Here is a 14,696-nt window from a genome sequence, read left to right as displayed (position 1 = left end):
GGCCTAAACTGATTGTGTGTCAGTTGGATTGGGTATTTTCTGAGAATAAGAGCATAATTTGGGGTAGAGGAAAGGAGAGATTCTGTGCAGGTAGAGGAAAGGAGAGATTCAGTGCAGGGATTCTGTGCAGAAACCATCTGCACAGAACTGTTCCTGAAGACCCACTATCCCAAGATGGTAGGGTCCCTACAGAAAGGCTGAGAGCAGGTCAAGATGGACGAAAAATCACAAGCTTTGTGTGGCTGCACCAGTTCCTCTGGAGGAAAACACTCAGACTGTGCATTTTCACAAGCCTACCAAGACTCAGTTAAACACCACATTGCCATGTCCAGTCCTGGCTCAGCCTTGGACACTCACCTTCCAGCTGAACCTGGCTCTAACCTCATTTTAGACACAGAAAGTGCTTCTGCAAGTTATCTCCCAAGTGATGTATGTTTAGCCTGTAGGGCAGAGTTAACCTCAAAAGCAGAGTTCACACTGGATGACACTCAAGAGAGGCAAGGCTAGGGCAGTCCTAGCTGACTAAATAATTATGGCACTTTGGCTACCCGATTATTTTTTCATGTGGCCACATAATGAAAGCAAAAGGGGACTGCAAAGCCAGACCTTGCAGTGGTTAGACTAAGGATAAGGGAGGAGAGCTGTAGCCCTGGGACCCTGGTGTCCAGGAACATCTGGGATGTAGAAGAGGCAGCAGATAGGGACCTGTAAGACAGCGGAAGCAGAAGTTTCTACCCAGACAGATCCTTCACTAAAGGAACCTGTGCTCACAGATCTGAGGTGTGGCTCAGACTGCCCAGGAAATTGCCACAGTGGAGTTTTAACTCTGCCAGAACGGATTCTGCCTTGCAAGAAAGATCTCAAAACAAGGTCTGCAACAGGGATGGAGCAGAATGTTTCTTCATGACCTGCTCCTTGGACTGCTCTCCAGCCACAGGCAGAAAGATCAGTTCTTCTTGGGCAGGCTGAGGATGGCAACAGGTACCAGATGCAGATCATGTGGTGGCATCAGGCTCTGAGATGCCACCACAGGGCAAAGGGATGGTCACATCTGTGTGAGCATGTCCCCAGCAAACCAGCCAGACTCCCCTTTCCAACTGGTGCCTGGGTTAGAGAAGAGAGCCAGAAGGGAAGGAGGAGCTTTCTTACTCAGAAAAGGCATTTGTCAACACACTGGCCCAAACCCTTCTTAGCAGGTCACTAAAATGCTACAGCAAACAGCACCTTATGGCTTCAGAATGAATCTATTGCTGCTCAAACAGCCAGCACAGCTAAGCAAACAGGCTGCCAGGGCAGGGGCTGTGTTTGTATTCACTGTTTGCATTCCCTATGCAGTTAATGGAATATAGCATTTATCCTAAGAAGATTGCAAAATAAAAGAGAGAGACGGGGAAAATGGCTTCCTGTTGGTTTCTTTTCAACTCCTTTTATCAGTTTCATGTATTGGCCAACCTGCCGTTTTAGAAGACAGATTTGTCTCTTGTTAGGTAAATTCGTAACTTTGCACTAGATTGATTTTTAATAGTACCTTCTTAAATAATGTCCTCTGGTGTCACACTATAGCCATCCTGGCTTCGGTTATGTCTGGGATTTTTTCTTCTGTTAGGAAAATAGATATCTTATTGACATCTAAAAGGGTTACAAGGCAGGAGGAAATGAATTATACAAAATTTAAAAGTAGAAAGCTCATAAAATGGGGGACTCAATAGATAAGGCAGGAAAATAAATCTAATTTGACTGTAACTTGAGTGCTTCCTGTTTATGAAGTAATAACCGTACCCTGGGATAAACCAGCATTAACCCAGAACATGGCTGTTGTTTTGTGAAATTTGGCTGGCTCTAACAATTAACAAATGGTGGCTCAGATTTCAGCTTTGGTGTGGTGATTATTTCGATGCCTGGTGGGAAATAAGGCTGTGATCCCCTACAAGGGGACTTCTGTGAGTTGCTTTTTCTGAAAAGTCCATGGGAAGTACTCTGGCACAGGCCGGGGAAGCTGCCAGAGCTGTTTCCTGAGGACTGTGCAGTGGTGTAGCACTGTGGGAGTCATCTTTATTTTTCATTTCTTACTTTGTGTCCTTGGTGAGTCCCCCCTCTTTATTAACCCAGCCAAAAGTCCTCAGGCCCATTAGAGAGAACATTTTCAATTGCTTTCCTTCTCTCCCTCTAGGGAAGGGGTGGTGGAGGAGGAGGAAAAATGGACCCTTCCTTTCCAGACATGCTGTATTTTTGAGGAAACATCACATTTAACAAGATGAGCTCCTTCCTAGCAATATAATATGGTATAATTCCAGTCTGGAGGGGGGAGATGCATCCTTTCCTCTGCTCTGGGTCAAATGTTCCTAGGCTGAGGATGCAAATATTTCAGTTTGGGCCCAAAGACATCTGTTGCACAAGCACAGCACTTTGTTTCAAATCCTACAAATGTCCTTGTTCCAAGTAGGTCATTATATAATGGCTTTTGTATTTTCTCACTCCCAAAAGGGTCTGGGAGAATATGTTTTAACACCGTGTCAGTGTCGCCTACCCTTGCAGTCCCTCCTATGATCATCTCATCTGGGTGGGACTCGCTTGATGTCATTCAGCCCAGGGCAGCTCTTATCAGTGCAACAAAAATACCCAGCTCCAACACAGCCTGCATTGTTTTCTCTGGTATTTTGCAAGTCCAGACTCTGGATTCCCTCTCCCATTCTCCCCGCTGTCTCCAGGGCATTCCTACCACCTCACCCTGCCCTGCACATCCCCACTCAGACAGAAAGGGAAACAACACAGCCTAGAGTAAGGCTGCTCCTCCTGGATGCCATGTAATGGTTGCCTTTACATATCCCCTTTATATTTGTTATTTCCCTTTTTTTTTTTTGGTACCATTCCTTCCCACAGATGATTGTCATCGCCCTCTGCTCCTTTCCTCAGCAGTTCCTGGATGGTGAGAGCACAGCTCCCACCACAGCAAAAGGGAGAAGAGAAGGACTAGGGGTATTTACTGGTCAGTAATAGGAGAAGCAAATTCAGGCATCTAGAAATGGTCATCGGTCCAACTGGTTGCACTTTTCACCTTCCCCACAACTGTTCCATTTTTGAAAGATTTTCTGCAACAGGATGTGGTTAAATCTTTGTATGTGCTCTATGTGTAAGGTGGAACTTACACAAAACAATCTAAACAGAGTAAAGCAGGTTAGCAACAAGCTTGTTCTCTATTCCTGAGTGAAGATGGCTCCCACCCTCCCATGGTTGAAAGCAGATACATAAAACCACTTGTTTGTTCTTTGTAAAGAAACACCAAATACCATTGCATGTGCTTCCTTCAGCTGGCTCCATGGAGTCTGGCATCACCCTCCTTTAACACAGAGTGACGCAGCCGGAAAGCTCTTCTGGAGAAGACACCCTTGGATTGTCACCCGTCACTGCATGCTTAACAAAGCAGGGCTGCAATCCCCAGCTGTGGTCTCAAAGCATCACCAAAAGACAAAGTGGGGGTAAAACCATAAAGAAAGTCACTCGCTCATCCTTTTCATACAGTCATGGTCTTTTTTCCACAAATTAATCCACCCTCCCTGCAAACGTCCAGCCCTAAGGAAAAAGACTCATACAGGTTTCCATGATGCACCAAACAAGTGTTTGCCAATACACTAAAGACCATAATTAAAGATATGAGTGAGGTGAAGTTGTCCACTATGTTCTTGTTACCTGCTTGTTCAGTTTTGCTTTCCCAAATCAATGAGCTTTTGTAGAGGTTTGAGTAGATCAATAGAACTTCTACTGTTTTGGTCATCCTCATTTAACTTTTTTTTAATTAAGATACAGAAGTTTTCCCATAACTGAATACAGATCTGTGAAAAGCCATCTTCTCAGAAAAACTGTACCTCATAGGTCCCAACTGCTCATTTGTTTCCAAGTGAGACTCAAGTCTAACACCCTACCAGCTGTCCTACCCACATGCCCATTGCCTCACACTCACACAAGTCTCCCCAAGAGTCAAAAACTCCCCCAGAGACATCCTTCTCCTTCAGAGTTTATGTCCAGTCAAGAGACCTACAATCCTCAAAGAAAGTCTGGAGTGGGTTAATGTGAGATGGCAGGGAACTGAAGGCTAGAGGTGACAGACAACCAGCTCTCATGTTGATTTCCTGTAATCGGTTTGTATTTCCTGACCACCTAAAATACTCTGTTTTCATCCATCCCAACATGGGAAACAGCAGTTGCAACGTTAGAATGAAGTAATAGCTCTAAAGAGATTGAATATTTTTCTGAAGCATCCTAAAAGCAAAGAGCATTAGCAAGAGCCACTTGGGCAAAGGTCTAGCTGCCTCTCTGGTGCCAGGATGACCAGGGCTGGTGCATAAGGAAGGAGAATAGGATGGATTTGTCTGGGTTGGTTTGCTCTGGGAAGCCTTCTCTCTTTGAATCACAGAAGACTTGCTCTGTCCTCAGCTGTGTCTGTGGAGGGTTTAACTGTGCAATTCATAATAAACATTGTGCTATTCAGGTGCAGAGATGACTTCTGCTCACAAAGTATTCATGTTCTTTTTGCTCTTGTCTCTTTTTCACTGGATTTTGATTATCAAGGTCAAAGTTGAGAACCAGCACGACTTCCGGGACATGGCCAGCATAGTAGCCATGGCAAAAACCTATGCCACCACCGAGCCATTCATTGACTCCAAATACGACATCCGAATCCAGAAAATTGGCAGCAACTACAAGGCTTACATGTGAGTGGATGGCTATGCCAGAGCGAGATGGGGAGGAGGCAGTGCTATGGATATGATTGAGTCAGTGCCTGCTCTGGGCAGGAGTGGGTAGCAGACTTCATTTCCTTGAAGAATAACCCTGCTGTTCTTCCCCCACCTCTGAACCCAGATCCCAATCATCTTCTCTATTAGTCACTGTCAGGCCATTGTTTCTGTCTGTCTCTTTCTGAGATTCACTTAATTCCCACTATAATGACTGTGCTTGGCCATCACCTCTCCATCCTGTTATTGAAGGGTTCATCTTTTCCAGCAAAGTCCTCCAGCTCCAAGTACCCTCTAGTGGGAGCTGAACCCACCCACTTTCCACCTGGAGAAAAAAATAAAAAAGATTGAACTAGCTGCAACTCCTGGAGTCCTACAGTGTCCAGGCCATAGCAGCACCCATCTTTCAGCCCACAGCAGCACCCTATGCTCTCCCCAGCTGCAGATCACAGCACCACATCACACAAGGGGCACAGAGCACCGGGTATGAACAGCCTCAGCTGGGGCAGCACACAGAGTTTCTGTGGGCATTTTGCTTGTGTGCTCCTTGCTGCATATAAAGGAGGGACAGGAGGTGAAACTTTTCTGTGAGTGCCCCAAAGCTCCTCCCTGCCCTGTGGTGCAGTGAGGGAGGTGGCATGACAGCAATCTTCAGTGCTGGTATGTTTAAAAGTCTTAAAAAGCATTCAGCCAAACTTCAGTAGTCACCATGCTCAATTAGAGATGTAACCACATGAGTCAGTAAGACACCTGTTTCTTCTTACTACAAACCAGTATATGAAAAAAGCCACACAGCACAGCTTCTCCAGAAGCTCCTTATCCAATCACAGAATTCCGGATAAGTAGTCAGCTCCAGCAGTACATTCTTCAGGTCGCCAGATAAACTGCATATGTTACCTAACACCCACAACACTGTGACTTTTGGGTCCATGTCTGCAAACCTCTAGGCCATAGTTCTGCTAAAGCATAGTTAAACAAGATAATCAAATGTACACAATCACATATTTTTCAGCTATAACTGCCTAAAAATCCCAGTTGGATTCCTAGCACAAAGATGTTTAAGAAAACTAGATAATGACTGAGTTACATTCTTCATGGGAAGGAAGGACATGGGGGACACTTGCCTACTTCATGTGATCTCAATGAAAGAAAATTTATTTGTAATTGATTCAGATCAACAATAGCACAGTTGCCTAATACTACATTAACATCTCAGAGAGTCTGACTCAAATTGGCCAAAGGAAAGAAGGTTTAAAATATCAATTAAAATTCCCTGTTCCTGCCAACACACCCAGCCTTGGCTCCAGAGCCTGCTCCCCAACTGCCTCTAACTGAAACAAAGGCCAAGTTAGCCTGACCATACTCTCTCCTCACTTATTATTCACACTCACCATGCACTCATCCAGAACAGGGATCGGAAATAACACCAGATGATTGAGGAAAGAAAGGAGTCACACGAAGACCTAATCCCACTTGGGAGTATAGCTTCACAGATAATTGTTTGCTAAAGAAAAAATGTTTTAATGTGAAAACTGACATGAACAGAGAACACCTTAATGAGAAATAAAGCTCATTAGCAAAGAAAGCAAACAGCAAGATTCACCCAGTGACTTGCTAACCCAGGAGGTTGAGTTAAATTGAGAGAGCCATTTATGGATGTGAGCTTGGGAGAGTAGTATAGTCAGTCCCACCAGGGACTGTTCCTTCCGCCCCAGCATTAGACAAAATAGGTTATTTCTATGGTATAAGTCCCTACTATGTCCAAGGACAGAGGTAAAAGCACCCAAAATATCAGAGCTCTGACTGGTGTCCCAAATAGGAGACTCAAAACCATTAGTCACGCTAGCAAATCTCAGCCTTAAAGGCAATTCCAGCATCTGCAGTAGCGTCATACTAAGTGACTTGCTTTGATCTGTGAGCCATGGAATCTATTCAGTGATTTTATACCTTCACCCACACATATAGACTTTAAAAAACCCTTTTCTATTGAGAAAAGACTGCACTGAAATTCTCAAGAATATGTTTACTTTGCACCAAGCATCTGCCAGAGGGAGGATGCTGCAGGGTGAGTCATGTATTCCTCCCTGCCCCAGATGTTCGATGCACTTCCTTCCAGCCTATGGCCCAAGGCTTCAGGTTGGTTTCCCATTGGCTTCAGTGCAGTGACTCCAGATTTACACTGCTAACAAACTCCTACTTTGTCCATGCCTTGAGCCAGTCTGAAAACAGCAGATAAGCAGCATATGATATATGCCTAAAATTCCACCAAATGTATTTGACTGCCATTGTAATACTGGTAAAGAGAAAACATGAAAACAGTTCATGTTACAGGGGAAATTGGGACAGAAATTTTGCTTCCATACTCACCCCAACTGGAGGCAAACAGCAGGATCATTTCCAGTTTAGACGCATGAAATGTTGTTCACTTTGAATTAAGCCAGCAGCTATTGACTTTCAGACATGGGCAATTCTTGCCACCAGCTCTTAGGAAGAGGGTAATACCCTTCCTTTGTAGGGTATTACCTTCCTAGTTTCATGACTAGGATTTTTGACTTGTCACCGCCAAAGCAGTTCACTGTGCACATCAACTGTGACTAAACTAGAGCTACTTATAGACTGAGATAGGACACCAAGAGCTCTTGATCAGCTCATTTATCCACTTCTACTAAACAATCCTGAAGGTGTTGTGGTCACAGATCTGTTTGAGCAACTGATCTCTAGGAGTCTGGGGTCCTTCTCTTTAAGATACTGACTGTACACTGTGTGGCCCCCTGATGTTTAGGATTGTTGGAAGCCTTTCAATCCCTAAGAGAAGTGGGGTTTGAGGCAGGACATCCTTAGGAAATTTTTTTTGTCTTAAGTCTCCTTTTTCACTTCATACAATACAAAAAAGAAAATTGAAAAGAAGCTGTATGAGGAACAGTTGGGGTCACTTGGTCACTTGCAGAACAGGAGATGGAGGGGAGGCCTCATCCTAGTCTACAAGTTCCTCATGAGGGAAAGAGGAGGGGCAGGCACTGATCTCTCCTCCCTGGTGACCAGTGACAGGACCCAAGGGAATGGCCTAAAGTTGTGTCAGGCAAGATTTAGGTTGGACATTAGGAAAGGTTTTACACCACGGGGTGGTTGGGCACTGGAACAGCTCCCCAGAGAAGCGGTCACAGTACCAAGCCTGACAGAGTTCAATAAGCATTTGGTCAATGCTCTCAGGCACATGATATGACTCTTGGGGATGGTGCTGTGCAGGGCCAGGAGTTGGGCTCAATGATCCTTTTGAGTCCCTTCCAACTGAGAATATGCAGTGATTCTGTGATTCTGTAAGTCTGGAGGCACAGCTGACTCCTGAACTGCTCAGACCAGACTTGCTTGGAAGAGAGTGATCTTGACAGCGGCTGTGGTGTAGGGTTTGGTGTCTGATCCAGTGGGCTTCAAATAAAACTCTTCAGTTTCAAAACAGCAAGGTTCCCTAACAGGAAAGTTAGGAATACAGCAGAGAGATATATTTTAAATCTTATGCTGAAAACTGGCTCATGCTGGATAGGCATAAACAAGTCCAACAAATCAGCCCAATGGCTTGAGCAGAGTTCTTATTTTTGGAGCTTTCCCATGTTAAATTTCCTTGTAAAACTGTCAAACTGTGGTTTAATTTTCTTAGGAACAACACAGGTGCTTACATTTGGTATGCCAGGTACATATTCTAAACCCCAGTGTCAAATCATCATGTCACTAATGAGACTCCAGGAGTTCCCACCAGTACTAATGGGATTTTGGATGCCCTCTGCCACTGCAGGGCAATTTTCTGTTAAAAATAAATGTTAGCAAAGAGTGGTTCTTCTCATTGCAGAACTGAAAAACATAATCCTACAAATCCCATATTAAAAGAGAAAGAAAGGCTGAAGACTGAGCACTGACCTTACAGGCCATCAAAGGGCTAATGACAGTCCAAGCTTGAGGAGGAATCCATTCTTTTGCTTAGGAAGTAGGGCAGCAGAATGGATGCTGGGTGAAGGCAACAGGCCCAAAAGACAACTATACGAAAACACAGTTATTCAACACAGTAATCATGCTCCTTCAGCCCCCCCAGTCCAGTCCATTAAACATGGCCACAAAGACAATTTCAATTTCACAGCAACTAAACATGCCAGTTTGGAGGAGAATTGGGAAAAGCACTCCAGGGTATCTCTCACAAGAGTAAAGGGGAGCCTTAGGTAGTCAGCTATAATGATTCAAGTTTGTAGTCTAGCAGGACATCACTATTACCACCGCTGAACATAGTTTTGCAAATTCAGTGTCTTTTGTACATGTTGCTGAAAATGTGAGAGAACTGGCAGCAAGGGCTCCCACAACCTTATATTGAAGTGCTGGATCACACCTCATACTCCACTCATAAATCTCTTTCAGTGTGGAGAGGCTTCCTGGATGTATCCTGTCAGCTTGTTGACTTGTTCTGGCTTGTGCACTATGGAAGGGTTATCTGGAGTGTTGTCAGAGCAGGCTGTCCAATGTCTGCCTTGGGCCTAAGGTCAAGAAAAGGAAAATTTTCACCCCCGACAGTGATGGTGAAACCCAGAATTTTCTAGCAACAGTACCTTTTTTGGAAAATAACTATCAGTTGCAGCTAATGAAACTCCAAAGATTTTGAAATAAGGAATTCTCCAAGTCCGAAGACAGTGAGCCATGATGAAAAGTCGATGAAAAGTCAGTGATAGTATGATAATATATTCTATGACATCAGTACCACTGAAATCAAATTGAAGTGGACACAGAAGTACAACTGAAATCAAATTTAGGTAGACCCAGAATGTCAGAACTGATACTTTGTGAAGCTGCTCAGTAAATATTTGCCTGGAGAGCTTCTGTTCCATGGATGGAGGATGCTACTCATGGCAGAACATAAGGGTGATTATCCTAGAGATCTTTCACACACATTTCAGCTCTGCTAGGTCTAATGTATAAAGAAAGAGAGTACTCACAGAGCCTGATGTGTGCTCAAGATTCCTTGGAGGTTTCTCTGCCTAAAATCCTCAGTCAGTTTTTCATGGGTCTGAACAACATATCCTGTATGGAGTGTTGTTCAGGAAGGATTTGGAAAGGCTTCTGGGAGGAAGAACCTCACCTCATCCCCTCCTGTACAAGCACAGACTCAAGAATGAGCACTACAGTATGCAGGAGGATGGGTCAGGAGTCTATTTTCATGTTCAGGTTATGCTTTTGGTTTGTTTTCCTAGGAGGACTTCCATCTCTGGAAACTGGAAGGCAAACACAGGTTCTGCGATGCTAGAACAGATTGCAATGACAGAGAGGTAAGGAAGAGTTTCAAGACAGTATTAGCTATTCTTGGGTTAGAAGGGAGGAATTGTATTTCCGACTTTGGTCAATTGGGAGAACTGGTAAGTGAGGTCTCCTGGGAGGCTGGATAAAGACTTTAAAAGACCAAGTGTTTTCTTAAAAAAATACTAAGGACACAAAGGCAAACTGTCCTATTTTGAAGAACAGACTGAAAGTACAGCTAGAAACCAACATTGCTAAATCATTAGATCTTTAGTGAATGCAACCACAGGAAACAAGACCAGCATACTAGGTCAAGCACACCAGTACAAATATGTAGGGATAAAATCAGAAAGGTCAAAGTACAAAACACAAAGTAACATGAGGTTATCCTAAATATATTACTAACGAGAGGCAGAAAAAGAGTTTTTCTTCTGCTTAACAGGAAAAAACCTGTCAGCTGATGTGCTGAAAGCACTTTTTTGCTTAGGCTCACAAAAGTGGTCACTGTCTAAGTTAAGATCTTCTCACTGTTGAACAGAGCAGAAAGAATTCCCTCATGCATCTTACAGACTAAAATTTGCAAATGCTACTTCCATGTATTCAAATCACTGTGATATTTGCTAATACTGCAACTGCCTGACACTGTGGACTCATGGTAACATGCTTTGCTGTAACTCCTATCCTGCAGAACTAACACTTGTTCTCATCACTTTTCTCCATCCCATCTAAGTAGATTATTCATAGATTTATAAAATCTATAGATTACATGTAGGCATTCATCCTTAGTGAATTTAAGATTTTTTGAGATTATACCTCCAGTTTGTCAGGTTCATGATTAATTCTGACTCTCCAGTTTTGGGCACCACAATTGAAGAGAAATAGCAAGGAGCTGGAGAAAGTCCAAAGAACAATAAAAGGAACATTCAGAGAAAACCTAATGAGATGTTGAGAAAAACATGCAACAAGTTCTATGTAGTTTTCCAGCTTTTTCAGTTAGCAGACCACTGATATTTTTCCAATAGAGTTGTAGACTATCCTGCCTGCAGTGCAGATGTTCACTCTCCTTCATTAAATGTTACCAACCTGGAAGAAGTTGCCCACAAGCTGAGCACCTCTTCATTCTAAAGATGAAAAAATTGAAAGAGCATAGGGTCTTTAAATATATGATATAGGCATTTCTCATTACTTACAAGTATAATACTGTAAGAAATAAATTATAGCTTAAAAGGTCCCTTTCAACATTTCCTGTATTTTCCTAAAGTAAGGATAGCATAGCACAGAAATTGATGCTCTGAAGGTGATAGCAAATCTCTGTCCTCTTTCAGACCAGATTAAAGAAATGTCTCCTCTTGGGAGCACAAGAGTTGTGCAGGCAGCCATCTAAGATCCCTTCTGCACCTTTAGTTCTGTGAAACAGGGAAGCCAAGCCCCAAATCAGATGCTGAAGGTGACTCTGCAAGACCCTAATAGTACTGTGGGAAGTGGACATGATGATGCATCCTGGCTGTTTATAACACAGCTGAAGCTAGACACATGAAGGGTAGACATTACCTTATTGCAGTGTTGTAGGACTGAAAGCCAGATTCCTGCCAGCCTGCAACACTGCATTTTGAAGGTTTGTTTTGTTAATTGTACTACAAATAACCACTCCAGTCTTATTCAGCCATAAATGAAACAAACCCTGTTGAAATCTGTGAGTTGCCAGTGCACTAAACAAGGCAAGAATGTGCTCAAATGCTCTGATGAGTAGGAGCTACCTGAAGTACCTACTGTACTGAACATAAGTACAAAGAATTTAAATGTTCAGGTAATGCAGAAATGACAGTAAATCCTCTGAAAATGCAACACCTGGTGCACATGCATAAATATGATCTCCTTCCTTATAAGACTCCTATTACACCCCAGCAGCCCTGATGCTCCCAGTGCACACCTATAGCCAACAAACACTGAAGATGGGCAGCCATCAGAGTCTCTGGCATAACCAACAATTCCCTGGCTGCTGTGCCCAGATGCCAAGAGATGTTCCTCAGGAAGAGAGGTGGTTCCCACAATGGTGCCCCTGGATGCTGGGCCACAGCAGTGCATGAGGGGTGCTCTCTGTGCCTCCTGCCTGATCATGCAGTCCATAATTCTCCTCCTCCTTATGCTACTGATGCCTCCTCATACACTGTCTTCCTTGGGGGTCCAGGGTGAACACACTTGGTCTCCTCATTAGGGATAAAAGAGCACCGGTAGTCATATAAGTCATAATTTTTCTTCTTCCCAGAGACATTGTGTTCACACAAGTTCATCATTATATTGTCAAGATATGGGGACTCTGGCTGTCTTCAAGGACATAAATTTGTTCTTTAGCCAGAACAGCTCTTTCCCCAGTCCCTGTAGGGTCTGCAAAATTTCAGTGTTTTCATGAGATTGTGGCCTTCCCTCCCCTCTCTGCATCATGTCATAGTCCTGCTTACAGATCTGCTGTTCTGAGATTATTATTTTTATTTAAATGGCCGGGACCACGGCACAGCTGCACAGGAAATAAAACCAAGCTGCCTCATTCCCTCCTCATTTGCACAGTGGGGGAATGTGGTCCCCCCATAACATGCCACTTGTCATTCTCTCTCTTCCTCTGACTCCAGGATAGCTAGGGGACCACCAGCTCACATCCCCATCTTGGGATGGATAGGGAAAAATGCTGCAGCCTGAAGGTCACCCTCCAACAAATAGTGCCTGGTCCGTGTGATGAGACTGCCTGACTAGGAACAACACCCAAGGGATAGAAGGAAGCAGGAGACTGTAAAAGGATAAAATTGAAAGTAAATTGTAAAATTCAGGAGCTACTGCATTACAGATCAGAGAGGGGATGGCGACTCCTTGCTAAATTCAACACTCACTTTCTGATCCTATTCCAGTCCTAATGTTCAGGACATCTTATCAGGAGAAAGCTGCCTGCATAATGGAGGGCTTTCAGGCAAAGCCAATACAAACGCTGAGGGGCCAACACTACTGGGAGATTAAATGAGCTAAATATTTATAGCTTGGCTGAATGACAACCAACTGGAGATCTGATGTAAATACCAAGGAGGGAAAGAAACATTTTAAGGTGGCTTTGAGGGCAGGATTGAATCAATCTGAAATGAAGGGAAACTTTTGGCAAGATTCTTTATTTACTCCATCTCCTGTGAGTGGGAGTCAAGAGAGGGAGTCAAGGACTCAGCAAAACACATGAAGGACAGCTTGTAATAAGGGCTCCCAAATCACTTTGTGTTCCTATGGGCAGCAGGGTGGGTGGCTGGTTTTGGTGGACTACCCAAGGACAGCTAATCCTAGGCCATGCTCTTGTGGTTTCTGCAGGTACCGACTCTGGGCCGATGCCTGCGCAGAAATGTTTGGAGGTCTGGATATCTGTGCTGTCAAAGCTGTCCACAGCAAAGATGGAAAAGACTATATCATTGAGGTGAGAGCATGGGCACCCTGAATGTTAAGTCTCCTTTGGAAAGTGTATCTGCAAGCACTGTGCCTTGGAGTTCACATGCACCTACCTGCACCAGCCCTGTGTGCTCTGCAGTCTCTGCTCCTCTGTGCCCACCTACATCCTCAGGCCATGGCCCACTGATACGTTAGGAACTGATTCAGAGCCCCAGCCAAACTAGCAGATACATAGCAAAGTGTCAGGGTTGAAGTGCCTTCCTTTCTCAGTGTGGACAGTGAAAGGAAATGGAGAGCCACAGAGTGCTTGGCCACCTCAGCTTTTCAGCAGATGATTCAGTTCATTAAAAATCTCAATTTCTCTCTGAATGAACCTTTCTTTGATCACTTTAAAGGGGACTTCCAAACAAAAATCCAAGTTGCACTTTATTTAAAAGAAGAAAATAAATGGTGAGAGTGTAGCAAAAGGTTCACAAGCAACAGGAGCACCTTGATAGAGCAAAAAAAGAAAGGTGTATTTTCTAAAATCTTTTGCGTAGACAGTGTTCACTACATAAGAGGCCATCAAGACAAAGCACCACAAAGTTACTCTGAGTAATGTGTACTACGACTTTTTGTATTCAGGGCTGGACAGACTGTGGCTCTGAGAGCTAAAGCTCAATGTGCTCCTTCCCAGGCCAAGAGGCAGATATGGAGGTGGGGTAAATAGCATACTCAGATCATCCTAACAGGGCAGAGAAGGAAAAGCTGGCCAGAAAAATCAAAGTGGGAAACTGAAGAGATGCCCTGGAGGCGAGACAATCCAGCCAGTAAGCAAGTGCCTCTGTCAGTATGCGACTTGAGGAGACACAAGATCTGACCTGCTGTAAACTCCACCAACACAGGCCAGCTGAGGAAGACAAGCAGAGCCAGGCTATTGGCTTCATGCAGGGGTGCTGACACACTGCAAAGCTATGTGTGGGAGAGCAGTCCCACCCGCTGAGGGCTGGGATGCTGATGAGAACCACATGAGCCCTCCAGTGACTGTGCATTCCTGCATTATGTATCTGCTCTCCCCAGGGAGGGGAGCAGTGACCTGTCAAAGGCCATGTGATAGAAGCGTGCTGCCAGCAACCAAACGCTGGCAAGCCTCTGTCTTTTCCTGAATTGATGGGGCCAGGGCTAATGGGTCTGCTCCCGTATGCAATTCATCAGCACCTAGAGGAGCATCCCCCAGAGCAGACTGTTTCCCTGCTGTGCACTTTTAAATCTCTATGCCGCTGCAGCTGGGAAAGAAAG

At 44.2% G+C, this 14,696-nt stretch overlaps 1 protein-coding gene across 6 annotated transcripts in view; it reads left to right on the top strand.

The window, feature by feature from the left end:
* Window positions 1-14,696, top strand: part of SYN3 (synapsin III) — a 191,732-nt gene that overhangs the window by 160,546 nt on the left and 16,490 nt on the right. For 5 of the 6 annotated variants that reach the window (XM_077178502.1, XM_054631625.2, XM_077178499.1 and 2 more), the window contains 3 exons: window positions 4,567-4,709; window positions 9,959-10,033; window positions 13,344-13,446. In XM_077178502.1, coding sequence (XP_077034617.1) covers window positions 4,567-4,709; window positions 9,959-10,033; window positions 13,344-13,446 — 321 coding nt within the window. The remainder of the gene's footprint in view (window positions 1-4,566; window positions 4,710-9,958; window positions 10,034-13,343; window positions 13,447-14,696) is intronic. The other variant, XM_077178503.1, reaches the window with a different exon arrangement.

Source organism: Agelaius phoeniceus, chromosome 5, assembly GCF_051311805.1.
Source record: "Agelaius phoeniceus isolate bAgePho1 chromosome 5, bAgePho1.hap1, whole genome shotgun sequence".
NCBI classification, from domain to species: Eukaryota; Metazoa; Chordata; class Aves; order Passeriformes; family Icteridae; genus Agelaius; species Agelaius phoeniceus.
The sequence above is the reverse complement of the archived record's forward strand: the minus strand, read 5'-3'. Positions and strand labels throughout refer to the sequence as shown.